Source organism: Xenopus laevis, chromosome 8S (assembly GCF_017654675.1).
Source record: "Xenopus laevis strain J_2021 chromosome 8S, Xenopus_laevis_v10.1, whole genome shotgun sequence".
Taxonomy (NCBI): Eukaryota; Metazoa; Chordata; class Amphibia; order Anura; family Pipidae; genus Xenopus; species Xenopus laevis.
In genome coordinates this window covers 92,090,567-92,110,553 of record NC_054386.1, presented here as the reverse complement: position 1 = coordinate 92,110,553, position 19,987 = coordinate 92,090,567, and the positions used below count along the sequence as shown (strand labels likewise).

The following is a 19,987-nucleotide window of genomic DNA, read 5'->3' as shown; positions in this document are numbered from 1 at the left end:
TTACTTCTGTTTTTCCCTTTCTTCTCCACTATTTGTCCACTAGGCTGTACAGAAAGAAGAGCAGAATAAAAGTGGATACCAACACACGGTCTAGCAAAGGCCACATAATAATAACAGTAATATGAGAGACATAAACACCCAGCTATTATTGGATAGGTAATAAAGATGGCATGATATCCGGAAACAGGCTGATGTCTAGGGGTAAGGAGCCTGAAAGGATTAAAATAAATCTGTGGAAAATGCATTTCGAAAGGGCAACATAAAAAATGATATTTTAATAAACACAAATCTATTTCCACATAATAAAATTAAGAAAATGTAGCTCGACCTATTGGTTCAGATGCGCCACCAAGAGCAGCAATAGCCATACTGCACAGAAGCCTTTAGTGAAATGAGCATTCCTTGTGCTTGCGTGATTGGCAGCAATTATGTGCTACTTCCAATAAAAAAAACTCATTAAACTCGACTATGGGAATTCATTGCTGGCTTATTGCTGTCCTCTTGTGGAAACATCTGGGAAGACAGAATTGTGATAAAATATGGCATACAAGGCAGAGTAAAGTAATTACATGTGCAGATGTTCCAGATAATGGATCTTTCCATAATTTGGATCTTCAAGTCTACTAGGAAATCATGTAAACATTACATAAATCGAATAAGCTGGTTTTGCTCTCAATAAGGATTCATTATAACACAAACTGCCTGTTTATTAGCAGTTGAAGTCCTGCACTCTGCAGAATATCCACAGGTAATAGTCCAGATTTAAAATGGAGCAACATACCTGCCTGCATTTGGCAGTGTTTTACATAGTTAGTGAAGGGTTCTGTAGGGGAGGACTCAAATTTGATTGGCTGGAGCTAAATATCTTTTGAATTTTCTTGGATTTGGCACACAGTGTGTGAAATCCCAGCAAAAAAATATATCAAGGAAGCTTGGTAACACCAAAATCACAAGCAGTGTCAGACTGATCTATGAGGCACCAGTAGAAAGCCTTGTGGGCCCAGACCTTGTGGGCTATGTCACCCCATGTCTACTGTTTGCCCTATGGTGAGATTTGATCTCAGTGGGTGCAGGCAACGAGCAACGAGCTGCAAGCAAGAGGAACAGTGCAACAAAACAAAACTCAGACAAGGGAAAGTTAATTACAATCCATATGAGGAACCTTGAAAATCTCTACAGTCAATAGTAGGTAGCCAAGGCTTTTATTTATTAGCACCAAACATTTAATTCTGTAGTAATTATATACTGGGACCAGTATGGAGTAACTGGGGGACCACACAAGTCTCTGTGTCCCAATTGTTTTATTCTGAAATGGCCCAATCAGCCCCCCACAATCCCAAAGAGCAGTCCCTCTGGCATTTGCCTGGATCTACAAATGTTTTTTTCAAAATGCATCAGTTTATAGTGCACTGAAATCTTTTTTCAAATAAAGCAAACAGATTTTTTTAGATTTAATTTTGAAATCTGACATGGGGCTAAATAAATTGTTAGTTTCCCGTCTGCCCCCAGCCATGTGACTTGTGCTCTGATAAATTTCAGTCACTCTTTATTGCTGCACTGCAAGTTGGAGTGATATCACCCCCCTCCCTTTCTCCCAGCAGCCTAACAACTGAACAATGGGAAGGTAACGAGATAGCAGCTCCCTAACACAAGATAACATGAGAACTTGCAGTGAATACTCATTATATGGGCTACTTTCTTTCCAGGTATACTTCCAACTCGTAGACTAAAATAAAATGAAAAATCGCCTGCGCTAAACACATGTGGCTTCGGGCGGCTTCGGAAAACGAATTGCCACGTGTGTTTAGCGCCGGAGATTTTTCATTTTAGCCAGCGCAAGAGTGAGGGAAGGTGTTCGCCAGGCGACTAAATCTCCCCGAAACGTTCAGTGTGACCTTACCCTTAGACCACAATTACCAAGACCACCAATACCCCGTTGTCCAAAAATACCCATCATTTACACGGAAACCACAACCTCCGATAATAGACCCACAAGTGCCACCCTTTCCTTTTCCCATACCTCCGCGATTGAACCCTTTTTACCCAGATCAAACTTAAGCTATAGATTTTGTATACTTAAGACTGAAATTAAAACTCTGTATAGAAGATTGTTCTACTCTAGTGGGACAAAGGGACAAGCCATTGAGCTGCAGGATGTTCTATTTAAATGATCCTTTTAATATGAAATAAAATGTCTTTGCAGAAGCATAAATGGATAGAATCTCAAGTTTTTATTTCAGCTAATGTTGTTGGCTGCTGATTAGCCCATGTAGCAAACCAAAACATTTTGACTTCCAGATCAGCTTTGACCATACTGTTTATGTAGCCCAATGATGATTGTGCTGGCTACACATGATCCAACCAAAGCCCTGAGAGTCCTATTTGGCTCACTATGTGGGAGGCCAAATCAGCAAAGATCCAACCATTTTCTATAATTCATCCTTGTGGCAGTTCTCTCTTTTCCCATATCCCTTATTCCAGTTAGATTGCAACATCATGGTGGCATATTTGCAAAGTTTGTCCTTAGTACAGTCCTTTTGCCAGTAAATAATATTCCTACGGTTAAGGTTTGCCCCGGCACAGGCATCATACCACCACCCACCACCTGCTATGCCCTCGTGCTCTAACTTGGCACAGTTATGAATATAGTTGTCATTGTCTCGGTCCCGAGTGGTAAATTTCTGGTTATCATGGACATATGCTTCAGTGTCACGTGTAAGAGCATCTGTGGCAGAACCATGGAACAATCCTAAACGCAGTCGGTACTGAGAATCCTCAGATTCAATAAGGACTGGATCATACACACCCAACTTTATCTCCCCTTCCATAGTTACAAGTCTGATGCCCAATTTCTGAAGGCCTGGAGGCTGGGTTAACTGATGCATGTATTCATTGCCCAGCCAATGGTCTCCAAGGACACTACCAAAGCCAAATTTATAGTCTTCCCAGCCACGATCAAAGTCCAAACTGCTATTTGCAGTGATGTGCTGGATAACTGTCCATCCTTTGTCTTGCATAATACAAATAACAACAATTGGAACATCTGCTGGTTGTATCACATATAGACCATCCGTTGCAATGCCTTGGGACTTATACAAAATTTCTGAGCAGTCTCTAGAAAAAACTGAAAGAATAACATAGAACATTTCAAATACATTTTTGGATAGGTTATTTCAGCTAATGTACTGTTAAAAGACTTTTAGAAAGAAATTTAGCATGTATTTTTTTAAACAGGGAAATGGCAGGGCTAAGGACATTATTGTTTTTGAAAGTAATGAGGAGATTAAAAAACAAACAAACAAACAGTGATTGAGAAGGAAAACAATAGGAGAAGGCAGAAGCAAATGGTGCAGTATATCAGAGGAGAAATAAGAGTAAAACAGAATGAGAAAAATATGTCAGAAGTGAATAGTGAAATATAAAGGAGACTACAGAGCAAATAGTAGGATAAATCGAAAACAAAAATCGGGAGAGACTTACTGTTTAGTGAAAACGGAACCCAAGTAGTATATAAAAATGAGAAATCTTTATTAGGACATGCTTTAGCCTAACGCGTTTCGTGCCAAAGGTGGGCACTTACTCATAGGTGAGTGGTGAAATATAAAGGAGACTACAGAGCAAATAGCAATTGCAAATGGGTCTAGTAGCTAACTGACATCAGAGAAAAATTTAAAGAAGCAAAGAAGAGAGCAGAAGAGAAGACAGAGGAAAAACTTGATAGAATTGATGGGGGTTGATAAATCTGTGGCAGATGAGAAAGGATTTCAATGAAGGCAGGAATGCAGCTGAACAGGGAAGAAGAATAGGAGTAAAGGAAAGAAGTACATAGAAGTTGGCAGGGCTGTATTTAGGTCCGATGCTGCCCTAGGCATCAGACCTAAACACGCCCCCACGTTGTGCGCTGACTTCACTTCCACTTTCTTCCTCGCCCCCCTTCCCCTGAGCTCCGTCATCGGATTTCCTATAGAAATCTGTGGCGGAAAGTGGGGTGGGTTTAAAAAAAAAATGAAAAAAATAGGCACCCCTATATATAAATACGACCCTGGAAGTTGGTGGAGAATATGGGGAAAATGTGACGAGGCGCTAATAAAATATTAGATATTGGAAGAACAGTAGTGATGCGCGAATCTGCTGCATATTGCTTTGCCAAATAATTTGTGAATTTCCTGAGAAATTTGCGATACGTCGAAAAATTCACGAATTCGATTTTGTCGCACATCATTTTTTATGTGTGTGGAGTTTTTTGATCAGTTTTCTGTTTGAATTTCTGGAGAAATTTGTGAAACAGCGAAAAATTCCCAAAACTGGTTTTCCGCGTGCTTTGATTTTGTTGCGCATCATTTTTTACGTGTGCGCAGTTGTTTTTTTTTTTTTTTTTTGGCGCACATCAAAACTAGTCACGGCAAATTGTAGCTGTGATTTCGCTAACAAATGTGCCAGCGGCAAAACAATGGAGACATTTTTCGTCCATCACTAATGAACAGAAGGCAGCTGAAGAGATCAGAAGAAAGAATGGATAGGAAATGAAGTGAGCACAATATAAAGCAGTGGAGTACATGGGAGAAAAGAGGAAAGAGAAGCTGAAGAAATGGAAGTGGAACAGAAGTCAGGACAGGCTTTCTGTATGGGATTGGGATAATGGAAAGTTACGATGAACAAGATGACTCCCACATAGTTGCAGTTGAAATGTCCATAGAAGATTTGTCATAATAGATGCCAAAAAAATAGAACTGTACTATTATCATTATATTTGGAATATATTTATTTTGGAATTAAATGATTCATTAAATATGGAGTTGATTCAGATTTGGGAAGCGATCAGTGTGCTCCCTTGATTCCAGGACTATATATTTATGTGTTTTATGTATACTGGACAGTTATACAGGAGTGGGATCAGTTATCTGGAAACCCATTATCCAGAAAGCTCAGAATTACAGAAATTACACCTCCCATAGGGATTTCCTTTTGCTTTGTAATACAAAAAAAAAAAACTCCAGTACCGTGTATTTGATCCCAACTAAAATATATTTAATCCTTATTGGAGGCAAAACAATCCTACTGAGTTTGATTAATGTTTACATGATTTTTAAGTAGATTAAGACATGGAGATGCAAATTACAGAAAGACCCCTTATCCGGAAAAACCCAGCCCCCGAGCATTCTGGATAACTGATTCCATACCTGTGAATTTTTGTGAATTCCCCAACTCTGTACATACAATTTCCATTAATTTTCAAGTGAAGGGGGAATCAAAGCAAAACAAAAGTACAAAATAAGAGGGGGAAGAGATGAAGCAGCACAGGGATAATTATAAGCCTTTTTGGCCTGTTAATAACCACGTCTAATATCCAGTTATAATACACAAAAGCCATGAATATCTTGTAAATTATATCCTTATAAACGGTGAGTAGTGATGTCATTAGTTATAAACGGTGAGTAGTGATGTAATTTCTATCACATGACTCACTAACATTTGTGTATTATAATAAATAAAGTACCCCCAGTTGTAAAATATGAGGATATTATAAGTTACCTCGGAGTTCCATGACCTGTATAAAAACACTCGGCCTTCGGCCTCGTGTTTTTATATGGTCATGAAACTCCTCGGTAACTTATAATATCCTTATATTTTACAAGAGGGGGTACTTTATTCACTATATAATGTACTGCTGTCACGGTACAATTCTGCCCTCACCCGTTCTATAACTTGCCATCTTACAATTAAAATCCAAATTAGATTCTTCCAGGATATCAGATGGATAGTTCTGAATATATGTTTCCAGCATGAACCCCGGACACACCCAGAAAATTCAGGAAAGTGCAAGTGCAACCTTAATCGAACTACCTGCTGACATGCAAATGATTAGACATCTAACCTGTCTCTTTTCCATTCATTATGCTGTCAGTATTTCCAGGCAGGAGATGGTTATTAGCCCAAAACACTGATTCACAGGAATAGGATCCCAGCACACAGCCAAGCAGATGCATATAGGCTACTACTTTACTCCAAATCCACCTCATGTTGAGAATGTTCCTGTACAGAAAACCTAGATTAAAAGAGGTGTAAAAAAACATAAATTATAATGTTGATCTATGGTTTGAGTAGAGCCGTCTATTCACCACCAGCGTCCACCATAGGCAGAGTGTTTCCCATTTTTCTGAACGATGAGAAGGGAATTTGAAGCACTATGTTTGTCTTTAAAGGGATTCTGTCATGATTTTTATGATGTATTTTTTATTTCTAAATTATACTGTTACAATATAAAATGTCATTCCTGAACCAGCAAGTGTATTTTTTTAGTTGTAATATTGGTGTGTAGGTGCATCTCAGGTCATTTTTCCTGGTCATGTGCTTTCAGAAAGAGCCAGCACTTTAGGATGGAACTGCTTTCTGGCAGGCTGTTGTTTCTCCTACTCAATGTAACTGAATGTGTCTCAGTGGGACCTGGATTTTTTACTACTGAGTGATGTTCTTAGATCTACCAGGCAGCTGTTATCTTGTGTTAGGGAACGGCTATCTGGTTGCCTTCCCATTGTTCTGTTGATAGGCTGCTGGGGGTGAAAGGGAGGGGGGTGATATCACTGCAACTTCCAGTATAGCAGTAAAGAGTGACTGAAGTTTACCATGTCACATGACTTGAGGCAGCTGGGAAACTGACAATATGTCTAGCCCCATGTCAGATTTCAAAATGAAACATAAAAAAACAGTTTGCTCTTTTGAGAAATGGATTTCAGTGCAGAATTCGGTTGGAGCAGCACTATTAACTGATGCGTTTTGAAAAAAAACATTTTTTCCCATGACAGTATCCCTTTAAGAATACTATACCAGACAGACTGAAGTATACATTTTCCAACATCACTCCATTCATTTAACTGACAGACAGCTGTATTATAGCTTTATTTGAACAATATTCAGGTACATTTGTTGTTCATCAAGTAGAACATCCGTGCTATATACCCTGTTAACCATTGCTAAATTCCCTATCAGCCTTGCCTAAGGCTTGTCGCTGTTTCTGAAGGTACAGACCAGTGGCAGTACTTACCTTAGTAAGTTCTAGATCAGTTCAGAGAGTAGTACAACAGTGTTGTTTGCGGGAGGCTGCGGAGGCTAAAGCTTCACACAAGTCAATACGGTGTGAACAATATAACAAATATATTTATATGCAGGGCAAACACACAGCAGAGAGTGTTGGACTGATGGACTTTGTCTGCCACTGATATCAGAAGAGCAGCTCATTCTGATCATTATTTTAATTCAGTGAACTTTAGCCTTACACATAGCTACTGATAATGCCTTTATTTTAATACAGCACGTTAATTGCTCTCAGTGCTATAAATAGAACCATTCAGGCCTTTACATACCTTTGCCATAAAGTTTCTCGTTTAAATCCCTTGAATTTGAGGCCCAGGACACTGCCTAACAATACAAATTAAACTCCTCCTTATGGGTATTGTAATAGATAACAATGTACATCTTTGTCATGGTGTTTAAAGGAGAACTAAATCTTAACTAAAGAAGTAGCTAGAAATGTTTTACATTATGTTTTGGGCTTCTGTACCAGCCCAAGGCAACCACAGCCCTTTAGCAGTAAATATCTGTGTCTCCAAAGATGCCCCCGTAGCTCCCCATCTTCTTTTCTGCTGATTCACTGCACATGCTCTTTACTGCTGTCACTTACTGAGCTTAGGGCCCACTCACAATATACAGTAAACATAGAAAAGAAATGTCACAATATAAGGCTGATTAGTAATTAATACAGATAATTACTACATGGCAGCACAGAAACCAGTGCAACTAGCATCAGAATTTAATAATCAGCATTTTAGTAAATTAGCGGTGTCTGAGCGAATTTTCGCCTGCCGAACTGTTGTGATGGCTGCCTAGCCGTCACTGGCGAATTTTCGCCGCTTAGTAAATTTACCCATTAGTGTTTGCCCCTGTGTTTACTGTATATGAGAAGGTAACATATCAATTTAGTATCTGATGCTGCCAGTCAACTTCTGTCTTGCTTTTCTTGCTCAATCCCTCTAATCTGTTCCTAGACTTTGCTTTCTTGTTTGCTTTAATTTGTCATCTTGTAATTAGTGACAAGGGCCAAACACCGGATTGTGCAAAGGTTGTTATTTAAACCGGCTTGTTACTTCCGAGAAGCTAATTACAATGGCCCTACACCGACTCTTCCTGCATCCATATTCATAAAAGGCAGGAAACCCGTAGTTTAGAGGGCCAGGCCAATACATTTAACCTGAGGCACATCCATTATTGAAACTTTAAAATTTGCAAAAGGGAACCAACCAAAATACCCCATGCTTAAAGGAAAACTATTCCCCCAAAATGAATACTTAAGCAACAGATAGTTTATATCAAATTGAATGACATATTAAAGAATCTTACCAATATCAAATTGAATGACATATTAAAGAATCTTACCAAACTGGAACATATATTTAAGTAAAAATTGCCCTTTTACATCTCTTGCCTTGAAACACCATTTTGTGATGGTCTGTGTGCTGTCTCAGAGATCACCTGACCAGAAATACTGCAGCTCTAACTGTAACAGGAAGAAGTGTGGAAGCAAAAGACACAACTCTGTCTGTGAATTAGCTCGTGACCTAACATGTATGGTTTGCTTGTGTGCACCGTGAATTCTATGATTCGTTCGACTGCGCATGCGTCTGCCCCAGGAAATTTGAAGATCGAAGAAGCTGAAAGAAGATCCGTGGTGCTTGCTAGCAAAACCCAGGGCCGGTGCAGTTTTCTGCTGATAGGAGCACCGGCCCGGGGTTTCAGGTAAGTCAATACAATCACTTGGGGGTGCCTAACATTTGTGCTAACAGACTTTCCTTCTCCTTTAAAGAAAAATTATTTAAAGAAAATTTGTATTAGAACTTATAGGGGTGACGTTGGGAAATAGTGTGATACACCATAGAAGTACAGAATTTCTGTCTGACCGATTTTTGTCTTTATATTGGTGCAAGATACATAATGTATGGATTGAGCCATGTAATCTGTATTGGCAAAATATTATGTTATATGTATTATATATATGATGTCATTAGCGATAATGATGCGTGAGAAAGAGACGGGAGCCTCGAAATGTTGCAAATTTGTTTTGGTAAAACCTTTTTGTTTCACATGCAATTAGTGTCTTGACATAAATATATGATAAAGATTAAATCAATAGGCAGCTGAGAAAATTAACACAATAGTAAATCTGAACATTAAACAAAAAAAACTTAGATATCAATGTTTTCCAGGAAATAATGAGACTGAGTAATTTACTAAGATTTTACTTTAATTAATTTAACATCCATTTACAACAAACAGTTTAGCATTGTTTTTCAAGAACCACACACTCACACAGACTAACACACAAAGAATGGGACAGTAATAACCCTCTGATGCAGCTCTGGGCTACTCAGCCAATCACAAGCAACATTCAGTAACACACGCACCCTCAGAATGGCTCTTAACTAAGCAGTAAGACTATTACCTCTGTGAACATTTTGTATCTGGATGGGACCCAGAACATTGCAAATTGCAACATAATACAGCAAGAAACCATTTGTGACATGGGTATGATAGATATGCTACGCTCTATCATGTCCATCTAACTTGCCCCTCTATTTCTGTAGATGGTTTTGGAACACAGTGAAGTGGAACCTGACACAGAAATGATTTAGGTTCCTGGTGTAGCCAACTTACTAAAACTAGTGGTTCCCAAAGCTTAGGATTGGTGCCTTTAGGAGGCCCAGCCTAAATATCCACTAGGATAATATTTGTGGTGAATGCTTTTGATTAGTTCTGGAAAATTTTGGAAACCCTGTTTGGAGGTCAGCTAGGTGACATTTGGGATGAATAGCTGTGCACTATATGAACTACGGCTGAATAGATGATTAGGCAGTGATTTCTCATGTTCACAACCTCCAGGATAATCTCTGTGCAAAACTAATCCCAAAGGTCTTCGCTACTCACGCACCTATGCCAAGCGCTCAACACCTCCATGAAATATGGCATTTGTGACTATACAGCTTATTAACCTTGGGGCACAGGTTTTAGCAAATTAGTGAAAATGCCTGCAAAGATTTCTGCTGTTGGGCTGAACATCACACAGCAGTACAGAAACTAACCAGTAAATGAAAGCAACACAGCAGTGAACATAAAGTGACACATGGAGAAATATGTACATAACTATAAATACAACACAATGTGATTTGCAGTGTAGATTCATTAGATATCAGACAAACCCCATATGTAATAAAAGGCACTACCTTTGCCCAAGGGCAGTATCCCATAGCAACCAAGATGCTTGCTTTTAAACAGGAGACCGATAAATTCTACCTGCTGATTGGTTGCTATGGGTTACTGCTACTGGGGAAACAATGCCTTTTATTACATACAGTAAACACCAATTACTTTAATTTAATGTAGCGCCTAAATGAGAGCTCTTCCAACTGTGGAATTTCATTTAAAACCATCAATTGTGATAACCTGACTTCTCTTTAGCTTGTCATTAAAGAATAGGTGGCAGCTTTAAACACACTTAAAATTAGAATTTTTTCCATGTTCCAGTGTTTCCCCAGCCCTACAGCTTAATTTCATCCCAAAGTCTTGCAGCATTTTGCGATGTTTATATTGGAAAAGAAGTCCATGTCAGAGCCAGCTAGGAATTGTAAAGTACAACACCCAAGTAACCTTAAGCCAATAACAAATTGGAGGAGGATACTTACTGGCCAGTGCAACTGTCATCACATTCAACTACAGTATTTACAGTACAGCTGTTTTATGACTGGAACACATGTTTAAGCATCAAGTTAGAATGATGTTAGTTTAAAAACATCAAGTAGAAGCAGGTGAAATGCAACAGCAAACACAAAGCAAATAAGATCCCGGCAAAAGGAAAGTGAACAACCCAGGGCTGTGTTTAGACAAATACTAATCAAAGATATATTTACTGTAGAGAGACCTGCTTATTCCCAAGTGACAGATGGGGTGATGTAACAATAATAATGAAAAGAATGTGAATGGCTGAGGCTGGCTATGTATGACAGGCAGAAGATCTACATCTTAAAACCATGTTATGGGTGAAGTAAGCCTTTATTGAAGGACCCCAAACTGAGAATAACAAAAATGGAGGTGCACAGGGAGGAAGATTAATAAATATAAAAACTACCCCAGGATTTCATGAAGACCACAATGTACTAGTTGGGTGGAAGCCACTAGACTAAAGGCCATTATTTATTCCCATTAGCAAGATCACGTTTGCATTGGGTATGACTGACTGAGAGCAACCTGTGGGCAGGCAACTACCTCCTCTTCCCAACACCACTCTTTCCAGCTTTCCCACTCCCACTGGACTTGCTTGATGATTTTGAGGTGAAAAGTCTGGTCATGAATTCTGAAACGTCAGGCAGTTCTGGGTTGGTGTTGAGCATATTCATAGATTGCTCCATTTCCTAGAGAAAAAAAAAAGATCATGCAAAATTGGAGTCATCTGTCTATATGACACACAAACATTCATACAAACACTGGATTCCTCATTTATACCAGAGACTGCTTGCCTCAAAAAAAATGTTTCTGTAGCATTCTGTTGTCCAGTATAAAAAGGAAAACTGGGTAAATAGATAAGACTGTGCAAAATAAAAAATGTATCTAATATAGTCAGTTAGCCAAAAATGTAATGTATAAAGGCTGGAGTGACTGGATGTGTAACATAATAGCCAGAATTCTACTTCCTGATTTGTAGCTCTCCTGGTTTCCACTGATTGGTTAACAGGCAGTAACCAATCAGAGACTTGAGGGGGGGGCACATGGGTCATAACTGTTGCTTTTGAATCTGAGCTAATGATCAATTGCAAACTCGATGAACAGTTATGTCCCATGTGGGCCCCCTTAAAGTCGCTGACTAACTCAGAGTTATAGAGCTGAAAAGCAGGAAGTAGTGTTCTGGCTATTATGTTACACATCCAGTCACTCCAGCCTTTATACATTACATTTTTGGTTAACTAACTATATTAGAAACATTTTTTACAGGAAGAAACACTAAGCAGGACACAAGAAGAATTGTGATTATATGAAGGCAGTGAGATGCCCAGAGCTGACACTAAGCAGATAAGTGAGTGTGCAATTACAGTGCAGTACTCCGAGAATTTCTACAGGACTTAGGACAGTCATCCACACAACAGCTGCCATTATAAAGTCAATTTAACCCTTTCAGGGCAGTGTCAGGTCTTGTGATGCTAAACCAGAAGCCTCACCCTAAAAATTAAAATCTAAATGACTGTATTGATATTGCAGTTTTGCACTAAGGCATGCTTTATGCTGGTGCTCTACCAAGTAGTTACTTCATTCCCTTGCTGTTGTTTCTATAAGGATACACCCTAATAGACATACTGCATAGTATTATATCTATAATATAAACATGTACAAACAAGTGTCAAAATATAAAGCAGATAAATAAGGGAGTGTATGTAAAATAACCATGTTCATACCAAAATGGGAAAGGCTGAATGAGCAACAGCCAATCAGAAAAGAAGCCAAGCAAGAGTTTGCCTTGCACATTACAAAAACTGTGGGACCGTGTTAGCCAGTAGCAAAAATAACAAATAAAAAAACAAACAAATACAAAAAGTATTGTAGAAGTGATACCTATATTGGCTAACAATAAAAATACATTGCAAGCTTTCGGAGCACCAAGGCCCCTTCGTCAGGCAAAATACTGTATTTTGCCTGTCGAAGGGGCCTTGGTGCTCCAAAAGCTTGCAATGTATTTTTATTGTTAGCCAATATAGGTATCACTTCTACAATACTTTTTGTATTTGTTTGTTTTTTTTATTTGTTATCCTTGCACATTACAAATAATTTAGTGACATGAATTTTCAAACCTACACTCTACCAGGGACATTAAATTCCTTTAACTGCCAACAATTTAGAATTCAAGACTCCCAAAAGGTGACAGCCAAAAGGTTAAATCCAAAATGGATCCGGTTCATGGTTAAAATTGATATTTGTTTTCTAAAAGGACAAGGAAAGGCAAATTCATTAATGAAGAGGAGGGGTGGTGCAGATAAAATTAGAGATTTAATTTGATTTTTCCGCAGACGGATGCTCCTTGTAGCACCCGAGATGGCTGCCTACACACCAATATTGCAACTAAAAAAAATACCCTTTTTGGGTTAGGAAAGAAATCATGGAGTGAATTATATGCATTGTAAACAGTATAATTGAGAAATAAAAACAACACCATAAAAATCATGACATAATCCCTTTAAGGTTGCCAGGAGATGCCTGGCAAAGGTTAGAATCATGGTGGCATTGTGCTGCCGTACTATTTTCCAAGGCCGGTGATTATTTTATTAAAAGGAATACCAGCCAGGGGAAATAAACTTCACTGGACCTTTGCCCAACATATTGGCTTTCCTTGTCCTTTAAATCTGCAAGAGTCTTTCTAAATGATACTGTGTAATGGTAATAAATACCAAGTACCGTTAGTATCCTCATGAATATTTTTTACTTAAAAATGTTAAATTAAAGGGATCCTTTAAGAGCAATGTGTGAATTAACCATTAGCTCTGCAACAAGATCTTTACTTACCCTTCTCATTTCAGGGTCACTGGTGTTCACAACTTTGGGCAGCAGAACAAAGATTAACAGTGGTAAAACCATCATCATTACCTGTGAAAATTACAATCATTTTAGAACAGATACTTTTTTGTGGGAGAGGGGCATGGGGAAAAATAAAGAATTAAAAGCAATCTCACTGTATACCACAAGCACCAAATGTGGGATCAATACTTTTTTACTGTGTTGATTTAAATGGTATCTAATGGATCAGATGAAGACACAATTTTCTACAGAAAAATCCCTCTTACATTTAGAGGCACATTTATCAAGGTTCAAATTTCGAATTCATGTGAGTTTTTTTAAAACTCCCATAAATCGAAATTTATTAATAATATCCAATTTTCTCAGACGAATTTAATAGACCTGAAAGCTCTAATCAAATTAGAAAATCTCAAATCGAATTAAAAAAAAAAAAACTTGATTGTTAGGAAAGCTGCAAACATCACCAAATTGATCCTTGGACCTCTCCCATTGATTTTCTACAGTAATAGTAGAATTTGAGTTCTTAAAGGGCCAGAGTATGATAAATCTTGAAATTCGAATTAGAACTCGAATCGAGTCTGGATAATTCAAAATTCTAATTTGAGAATTTTGACCAAAAAATTTTTAAAATTTTCACTTCAACCATAAATGAATCTGCCCTTAGTAACAGTACAAACCAGTAATGAGGACTGCCAGGTCACACAAATATCCAAAGTGGCACAACAACAACAGCTGTATTGCTATTTCTACTCTGTCTAGAATATTATTGATAGGGATGCACCGAATCCAGGATTCGGTTCGGGATTCGGCCTTTTTCAGCAGGATTCGGATTCGGCCGAATCCTTCTGCCCAGCCGAACCGAATCCTAATTTGCATATGCAAATTAGGGGCGGGAGGGAAATCGCATGACTTTTTGTCAGAAAACACGGAAGTAAAAAATGTTTTCCCCTTCCCACCCCTAATTTGCATATGCAAATTAGGGTTCGGTTCGGTATTCGGCCAAATCTTTCACGAAGGATTCGGGGGTTCGGCCGAATCCAAAAAAGTGGATTCGGTGCATCCCTAATTATTGATGAATGAACTATGTATCTGCTAAACAATCATACAATAGACAGAATTATTAGAGCGCTTACCATTGGGTTCATTAGAAAATCAGTCCAACCCCAGGTCTCCCTCTTAATAAAATAAGACGGAGGACCGAAAGATTTCATTTGGAGAGGGTAAGGCAGCCGGACAACTTCTGAGGTTTTGATGTGATTAACGTATCTGGCCCTAAAGGCACGGAGAAAGAGAGGGAGACATTCAAGAAACCAATAATCGAAAACAAACAGGCAGATTTAGAAAGAGACAATATTTTTTATTGAGTAGTGACATTGGTTAACCGATACATTAAAGGAACTGTTCAGTATAAAAATAAAAACTGGGTAAATATATAGTATGTGCAAAATAAAAAATGTTTCTAATATAGTTAGTTAGCCAAAAATGTAATCTATAAAGGCTGGAGTGACTGGATGTCTAACATAATAGCCAGAACACTACTTCCTGCTTTGCAGCTCTCTTGCTTCCCACTGATCGGTTAACCAATCAGTGACTTGCAAGGGAGGAACATGAGTCATAACTGTTGCTTTTAAATCTGAGCTGAAGGCTGAGGATCAATTGCAAACTCACTGAACAGTTATGTCCCATGTGGCCCCCCTTAAAGTCACTGACTAACTCAGAGTTGGAGAGCTGAAAAGCAGGAAGTAGTGTTCTGGCTATTATGTTACAAATCCAGTCCCTCCAGTCTTGATACGCTACATTTTTGTATGTCGCACAGCCTTTCTATTTACCCAGTTTCTATTTTTACACTGAACTGTTCCTTTAATAGTCTATACAGACTGTTCATTGATGTTTTAAATCAACCAGTTGTGCTACACTGTTCACATAGAACGATCCTGAGGGCAGCTGTTAGCCTGGCCTACATATGTTATATAGGGAGGCTGTAGTACTGGAACCTGGGAGTTCAAGAACAGCTGAAAGGCTGTGGGTTGGCATCTCATATAAATGGTACAAATATCAATTTTTTATTATTTTAATTTCATCAGGGTCATAGCGTGTGCTAGTGAGCGAAGGCTGAAGGGTCCCAGAGCATGCATCTTACCTGGCCTGATGATAGAGACAACAATTACTTACCTCATTTTTCCCTTGGATGTGATGTCCACTCTAACAGGCTCAAAACGATGAGCTGGAGAAAGAACTTCTACCACATATGAGCCAGAAGGTACATCGTGAACAACAAAACTGCCATCAGTCCTTTGAATAAAAAACATAAATTAGCCAACCGATCCCAATAGAACCACAACATTCTCTTGCTTTAGTCTTGATTGGAAGCAGTCTGTCAACACAAGCATGGTGCATAAAAACAGGGTTTGCCATGCTTTGCTATAGAAATTTGGGCCACTGCGGACTAAAACGTAAATATTACTAGAGATAAAACGGTCATATTTTACATACTAAACTTGTGGCACCAGCCTAAAGTTTCAGCTTGTCAATAGCAGCAATGATCCAGGACTTCAAACTTGTCACAGGGGGTCACCATCTTGGAAAGTGTCTGTGACACTCACATGCTCAGTGGGCTCTGATTGGCTGTTGAGAAGCTAAGCTTAGGGCTCGTCACTAATTATCCAGCAGAAAATGAGCTTCCCTGGCTGTAATATAAGCTGATGCTACAGGTTTGCTGATTATTAAATCCTGATGCTAATTGCACTGGTGTCTGTGCTGCCATGTAGTAATTATGTGTATTAATTACTAATCAGCCTTATATTGTGACATTTCTATTCTATATGTACTGTATATTGTGAGTGGGTCCCTAAGCTCAGTAAGTGACAGCAGCACAGAGCATGTGCAATGAATCAGCAGAAAAGAAGATGGGGAGCTACTGGGGCATCTTTGGAGACACAGATCTTTACTGCTAAAGGGCTGTGGTTGCCGTGGGCTGGTACAGAAGCACAAAACATCATGTACAACATGTCTAGCAACTTATTTAGTTAGGTTTTATTATTAGGCAATTTTTTCGCCATTTCGCAAATTTTGCGGCTAAATGAAATGCCACAGATTTGCCCATCACTAATTATCAGTCTACTTAAAGGCGTGCTTCATGTTTAACTCAACTTTTAGTATGTTATATTTCGTTCTGACTCTATCCATCTTTCAAATCGGGTTCATTGACCCCAAATTCTCTGTAAAGCTACACATTTAGGGACAGAATTATCAGGGGTCGAAGTGAAAATTAGAATTTATGTTAGTATTAATATAATATTATAATAGTGCACTTTGACTAGGGAATAGTCCAAATTCGAATCGAATTTCAAAAAAAATTTGAATATCGAATTTTACCATGAACTGTCTTTAAAAATTCGACTTCGACTATTCGCCATCTAAAACCTGCCGAATTGCTGTTTTGCAGTCATTCGGTCAACTTTGAGAAATCTAAGTTTTTTTTTGGAAAATTCTTTGATTCGAATTTGATGTAATAAGATCCAAATTCGAATCGAACGATCGAATACAGCCTATTCACCTAAAAATAATAATATAATAAAATAATATTTTTTTTAAAAAAAAACCTCCCATCACCTCGAAATTCGACCCATATAATTGCATTTATTGCTACTATTACTTATCTTTCAATTAACCCTAGAACTCTAGGTGGCTTGACAATTCCTGCAAACTAGGAGCGAGCACACAGCAATAAAAAGCTAAATAAATCAAAATCCACAAATAATATAAAATTAAAACCAATTGCAAATGGTCTCGGAACATCACTTTCTAAATCATACCACAAGTTAAACCCATATAAAGGGAATCTCCACTGGGAAAAAAATGTATAGTGAAAAACAGAGCAATTCTAAGCATCCATCCTATACACATTAATACAATAAATATATATATATATATATATATATATATATATATATATATATTATATTTATATAATAAAGTTATTTGTAGATGTAACAGTTATGGAAAGCAATACTCACTAGCCGCCACAGCTTTATTGTGTCTAGAATAATGTATATTTAAATAATGCTCCAATGTTAAGATTATCATTTTTTTTTAAAAATATATAGAATAAAGTATATTTTTTAATTTAAAAAAACTGTAGACTAAACCGGACGGAGTAAAGACCTTTAGGACGTTGTTTCAGAAGGAAGGATTAAGCAAACACTGGTTTCAGTGCAAGGACACCTACATATGAAACTAAAATAACCGATAAGGCTAAAATAAAGATTAGAATTATTTCATTCTGTAAAAAGCCCGATTGTGGGTGGAGGCCGCTTTTAAATATCCCAGTCATTTTCCCATTGTTACCGTAGAAAGCCGACGTGTTCTTCGCCATCCACTAACACCCGGGCACTGCTCGCCCAGTCCTGCGGCCTCACCCCGGGAACCACAGCCCTGCCCTCCACCTTGAACTTATCGCCGCCAGAGCCTGGACTCAACACGTCCAGATCCGAGAAGCAAATCTGAAGCAATGCGAACAGCCAGAGAGAAAGGCTGCGCCATTGAACAGAGACACCAGGAGCTGCGGCCGGCATGACAGAGGTAGGACACTGAAACAGCAACACTTCCGCTCTAGAACTTCCGGTATAGCACTTCCGCCACGTATCTCTCGGCGAATCGCTGCGGAGCATAAACGGAAGAAATTACCGAGATGTCTGGGTTTATGAAATTGGAACGCAAATGCGTTCCAAAATGAACCTATTTAATTTCAACCAGATTATATACTTTAAAGACACCTTTGTAGCGTATACAATTTATTACAATCCCTTACAGTAGAGAGCAGCTCAGACAAGCGCTCTGTTTGTATTTTCCGTACTAGTTAACCACTTGGTTATCGTATTTCTGATATCTGACCCTCCCCCCCCAAAAATTTTGCATTTTATAAAATCAGCCAACATTTATTTTATTAAGTTTTAACTCTGCCGTTTGATCAGTCAAGAGTAGGGTTGCCACCTTTTCCATACCTCTAGGGTTGCCACCTTTTCTGGAAAAAAATACCGTCCTTCCTATATATTTAGCTTTTTTTCCCTATAAATAACATTCGGATCAACCATCATTTTTACCGGCCAGGCCGGTAAAATACCGGCCAGTTGGCAACACATACCTCCCAACTGTCCCTTTTTCGGAGGGACAGTCCCTTTTTAGACAGCTCAACCTGCAGTCCCTCATTTGTATTGGAAAGTCCCTATTTTCTCTGCACTGAACAGCCAGAAAAAGAAACAATGTTTCTCACTTAATTGGCTTTTAGCAGAGAGCCCAGAACAACTAACAGGTGCAAATTAGATACTTTGTAACAATTTTGAGACACAAAAAAACAGTTTAGATAAGGAGAAATATTTTCAAACTTTCATAACCTGCCAAATTTTGTAAAATGAACTGGTAAGTAGGGGGTGTGGCCACAGAAAGGGCGTGGTCAAAAAAATCTGTTCTACTTGCAAAAAAATTTTTGTCCCTCTTTTTACTTCCAAAATGTTGGCAGGTATGCATTGGGATCAACCATCATTTTTACCACCCAGGCCGGTAAAATACCGGCCAGGTGGCAACCCTAGTCCCAAAGTGAGCCAATTGTATTTATGACCTTTGTGGTTCTCGTGATACTGACACTAAAAAACTACTTTTTAAAATATGAATGTACATTAAAAGTTAAGTATAGGTCGTGTTGATCGTTTTTTGCAGCGAGGTTTCTTTTTGTAAGTAATTGTTAGTTGAAGTTTCTAAACCTGACTGTCCGATCTAAGCCTGTCAGTTACAGTTTCTAATGCTAACTGACTCCTGCTGCACAAATATGGCAGCCCCCTCATACAGGAACATGGGGCATCAGACAGGCAACATAAAAGCATTGTGCACATACTTTACGGCAAAGCTAAAAGTTACTTTCAAAGACAATATGATATACGTTAAAAAAAAAGTTTAATTTCTGGTGTCAGTATCTCTGGTGCCAAAGTTTAATGAAGATTTGAGTATAGACATGAAAGAAGTCAAAGAAAAATGAAAATTAGTTACTCAGCTTGGCAACTTTTTCCTGGCCCGGGCCAACCAAGTTTAATTTTCAGTGCTTAATTTTATGCTCTCCCAACCTTTACCAGAACTCTTGAAACAACATTTTCACCCCAAGCTTCCTTGCCAGTATAGTTGTTCTAAGTGCAAATGCACCCACCCAGACTGCTCTGTTGAATAGTTTATATGTTTGAACATACAAGAGAGACCTGGAGTCATCCTGGACATATAAATCAGGGTTTCTACACCAGGCAACAAACATGCAGCAAAAGTATTACATGCTAATCAAGTTTTAATGCTGTGTGCCAGAAATGATGTAATTGACAGCAACTTGCCTCTAATTCAC

General features: G+C 38.4%; 2 protein-coding genes across 2 annotated transcripts; both read right to left on the bottom strand.

The window, feature by feature from the left end:
• Positions 1-2,212: 2,212 nt before the first annotated feature.
• On the bottom strand, positions 2,213-7,264 carry fgl1l.S (fibrinogen-like protein 1-like protein S homeolog). Its single transcript, XM_018233412.2, has 3 exons — positions 7,043-7,264; positions 5,876-6,046; positions 2,213-3,124 (listed from the first exon to the last, which is right to left on the bottom strand). The coding sequence occupies exons 2-3, from the start codon at positions 6,018-6,020 to the stop codon at positions 2,430-2,432; spliced, it is 840 nt and encodes a 279-aa protein (XP_018088901.2). The 5' UTR covers positions 6,021-6,046; positions 7,043-7,264; the 3' UTR covers positions 2,213-2,429.
• Positions 7,265-9,277: 2,013 nt separating this feature from the next.
• emc7.S (ER membrane protein complex subunit 7 S homeolog) lies at positions 9,278-18,219 on the bottom strand. The gene is made up of 5 exons (XM_018233411.2): positions 17,953-18,219; positions 15,778-15,897; positions 14,739-14,877; positions 13,594-13,674; positions 9,278-11,456 (listed from the first exon to the last, which is right to left on the bottom strand). The coding sequence occupies exons 1-5, from the start codon at positions 18,177-18,179 to the stop codon at positions 11,307-11,309; spliced, it is 717 nt and encodes a 238-aa protein (XP_018088900.1). The 5' UTR covers positions 18,180-18,219; the 3' UTR covers positions 9,278-11,306.
• Positions 18,220-19,987: the final 1,768 nt, after the last annotated feature.

Excerpts from the sequence above, each read along its gene's own strand:
- fgl1l.S (XM_018233412.2), bottom strand. The coding sequence starts at position 6,020 with ATGAGGTGGATTTGGAGTAAAGTAGTAGCCTATATGCATCTGCTTGGC. Across the intron at positions 3,125-5,875 it reads AATGAATGGAAAAGAGACAG|TTTTTTCTAGAGACTGCTCA; the intron begins GTTAGATGTCTA and ends TTATTCTTTCAG.
- emc7.S (XM_018233411.2), bottom strand. The coding sequence starts at position 18,179 with ATGCCGGCCGCAGCTCCTGGTGTCTCTGTTCAATGGCGCAGCCTTTCT. Across the intron at positions 13,675-14,738 it reads ATTTTCTAATGAACCCAATG|GTAATGATGATGGTTTTACC; the intron begins GTAAGCGCTCTA and ends TAATTTTCACAG. Across the intron at positions 11,457-13,593 it reads GTGACCCTGAAATGAGAAGG|GAAATGGAGCAATCTATGAA; the intron begins GTAAGTAAAGAT and ends TTTTTTCTCTAG.